The sequence below is a fragment of the Mirounga leonina genome, unplaced genomic scaffold, assembly GCF_011800145.1.
Source record: "Mirounga leonina isolate KUSES-001 unplaced genomic scaffold, KU_Mleo_1.0 Mir_176, whole genome shotgun sequence".
Classification (NCBI taxonomy): domain Eukaryota; kingdom Metazoa; phylum Chordata; class Mammalia; order Carnivora; family Phocidae; genus Mirounga; species Mirounga leonina.
The window spans coordinates 11,721,042-11,724,544 of NW_023270454.1; the positions used below are offsets into that span (position 1 = coordinate 11,721,042).

Sequence of the window (3,503 nt, forward strand, 5' to 3'; positions counted from 1 at the left end):
GTGATATTAGCTCATGGTTATCTTACAAGTGAGGAAAGTGAACCCTGGGAAAGTCACACTGCTAACAAGGGGCACTGTGGGTATTTGGACCCAAAGCCTTTCACCAAAGTCCACACTGTCTACTGAGCATTGGAGCCAATCCTTCAAACAGGTCCTATTAGCTCAACTCCAAAATGTATCTCACAACCAGCTACTTCATACTCCCTCCAAGCTGCCACCCTGGGCCAGCCCCTGTTATTGTTAGCCTGAATCATTATAGGGGCCTCCTCATTGGGCTTCCTTGCTGTCAGCTGTCTCTGTATTGTCCATTGTCACAGAACTTTCAAGTCTTAAACTATGTCAGTCTCCTGCTTACTGTCCCAATGGCTTCCCATCCCAAGGCCCCAAGTGAGTTGGCCTCCATCTACCTTTAAATTTGTGTTGCATGGGCTTCATTCGGAAGTATGAACAAGGCCAGCTTACTTTCTACCCATAGCTTTTCCACTGGCTGTTTCCTCTTTCAGGAATGCTCCTTCCCCTTGTCTTTCTCTGGCAGGTTTCCTGTCATCCTTGAGCCCTCTGCTCGAACAACCATGCTTTCTTGACTAATTTCCTACATGACACTCTCTCTAGGAGGGATGGAGATGTGCGTGTATTTATATATGTGAAAAGGCACCTTACTTTTACATCTTCTCAGTTTACACTTTCTTACCTTATATGGTATTTCATTCTTCCTTAGGACTGGTTATTTTTTTTTTTTTAAGATTTTATTTATTTATTTGAGAGAGAGACAGAGAGTACAAGCAGGGGGAGTGGCAGGAAGAGGGAGAGGGAGAAGCAGACTCCCCACTCAGCAGAGAGCCTGATGCAGGGCTCAGACCCAGGACCCTGAGATCATGCCCTGAGCTGAAAGCAGATGCTTAACCCACTGAGCCACCCAGGCATCCCAGGACTGGTCATTTCTGATTTCATCTACTATTTTTGAATTTTTTGTAAATTCAATCTCTGAATATAGCTTCAGAGTCTCATAGCAAGGTTTCCTTCATGTACTGATCACCATAATTCCTCCACTTTGATAATGAAGCTGAAGCTAAAAGAAATGAAGTGCACTGGCCCATCAGTGAGTAGCAGGACTAGATTTTAACCCATTTCTAGTGTTTTTCCCATAGACCTGGATATGCTTTTCCTGAAGCCCATAGTTGTTGGTAAGCAGTTTAGTACAGGACAAGTTATGTGTTAACTGCAAGCTCAGATAGTGATATTTATATTTATGAGCACTAGTCAAAATAATTTTGTAAAATTAATTTTATATCTATTTTTCCATTTTTTTCCCTTAAAACTGTCAAGGTAAGCAAGAGGTCAAATTACCCTGATTTTATAGGTGAAGGAGACACAAAAAGGTAGGTGACTGTCTGAAATGGCAGTCTTGTGTTCCAGGGCTAATACTTTTTCCATTAAATTGCTCTCTAGTTAACTAAATAATAATATTTAATTAAACTATTGGCATGCAAAGGACCTGTGATCAAATTAACAGTGAAGAGTAGAGTAACTACATTTTCCAATGAGTTAGGGTTTGTTATAAGGGCTTTCATAGAGAAATCACATTTATGGGGGCCCCTCTGTCTAAAAATAACAAGGTCTAGAATTAATATGGTACAATGACAGAATTACAAAAGACATGGCTAAAGAAAAACCTGGATCAATGAAAGACTGAAAATTTGAGCATGGTAGTATTTGTAGAGCATGTAATACATTTATAAAACTTAGTATTTGAGGATGGGCGTAGAAAGACAGGTGTTTTTAAAAATTGACATAGATAGATTTTCAAATGTCAGAGACACATAGATATTAATAAAAATAATAATTGGAATATATCTAGTCTTCAAAATGAATGTTAAGGAGGCCACCACGACCTTCCATAACGATGCAGTCCTGGGATAGATTGAGTATAGGTGTGACCATCAATTCCTCATCCCTAAGATCAAGGCAAAAGTTTTAAGCATTTATCCAATAATCCCTTTTATTTTTATATTCTGAAAGAATTTTTTACCCTAATAAATGATTACACTTAGGAAACTGTACCTGCCTTACTAGTCTGCTTCATCCACTTTCTCTTGGGGTTGATTTTGCTTTACAGAAAAGAACCATTAAAATTTCTTTCCTATGGAAGTGTTGAATCATTATATGTATACCTGGAACTAATAGAACACTGTAATTAGCTGGAATTAAAATAAAGATTTAAATAGATAGCCAAGCATTACATACAGATACAGAAAGGCCTATATCAAATAACAAATGAAAAATAGAACTCCAAATCCTGTGTGCACACTGACAGTAAATGCATCTGTATATTCTATACCCCATGATGCTAGAGAGTCAACCGTTGGTGATGTCAAAGGGTGGTTTCCGAGGAGCTTACTTAATCAGCCCTTTAGAGGGCTCTAGAAACCCTCATTTTTAACAGTAGCCCCCGAGGATTCCAGGTTTTGATTAAAAGTGTAGTTTGGGGAAGCCCTTTTAACCTCCTTTGTGTGTCAGATTACATACCCAGTAATTGAACAAGAAAATAAGTTCTTATTGTTCAACAGTAGTTGAACAAAAGTAATTTTCTCATAAAAACTATTAATAGACACCTAAATGCAATGTGGTTGAAATATGAAATCATGTGTATTTGGTATTTGGTATTTGATATTTGTATTTCATTTCATAAAGATAAGTATCTTGATGAAAAGCCATACAACAATGAGAAGCAAAACAGCAAACCCAAATACAAACGAAGGCATTTCTCTGAATTCTGTGTTTCGTTGAGTATCAAAAGCCACCAATCTTTTAATTCTTTTCTTGTACATTATTCTGTATGCACAATCTCTGCATCTGACTGGATTCCTGGATTTTATGTCATTTTCCGTGTGACGTTTCCCACAGATAAGTGTCATTGGCTGCTGCTTTGCGGGTTGAATGTCCTTCTGAGTGTCCATTGTTTGTCCCCGGGTAGCAGGGAGACGGTTCCCACTCTACGCTTACAGATTCTGGCTCCTCACGGTGTCGCCAAGATATTCTGTTTTTACCTCTCTTGCAAAATTACCTTCCCATCACATTTCTCATATAAATACAAATCTAGATATTTTCACTGTGACATTTGTCATATTCATGCAATTTCACACAGTAAAAACAACAAAGGTAAATCAGTTATTTCAATATGATATTAAAAACCCAGTGAAGTTCTCTGGGTTTGTTTATGTTTCTTACAGTCTTGTTCTAAATAACGGATAGAAAAACACTGTTATTTAAATGACCTTTACACGTTGACCAAATCCCAGGACTTTTGGACATGGAGGTAATGAAAAAAAGCCTGCATCAGATACTCCTCTACAGAGAGTCTATAATAAGCAAATTATGTAGCAGCATATAGTTCAAAGCAGACAGAACATACCCTTTTCTTTTTTATGTCGATTGGTTAGTTGCTAAGGAAACTGGTTTAACATTATTTATTTATTTTCCCCTTTATCTCACCTATTTTGATG

The 3,503-nt window shown here is 37.7% G+C and overlaps 1 protein-coding gene across 1 annotated transcript; it reads right to left on the reverse strand.

The window, feature by feature from the left end:
* Nucleotides 1–2,678: 2,678 nt before the first annotated feature.
* On the reverse strand, nt 2,679–2,957 carry LOC118022500 (DNA-directed RNA polymerases I, II, and III subunit RPABC4-like). The gene has a single exon (XM_035023235.1). It carries the CDS (start codon nt 2,955–2,957, stop codon nt 2,679–2,681), a length of 279 nt encoding a protein of 92 aa, XP_034879126.1.
* Between the last annotated feature and the right edge of the window lie 546 nt (nt 2,958–3,503).

Excerpts from the sequence above, each read along its gene's own strand:
- LOC118022500 (XM_035023235.1), bottom strand. The coding sequence starts at position 2,957 with ATGGACACTCAGAAGGACATTCAACCCGCAAAGCAGCAGCCAATGACA.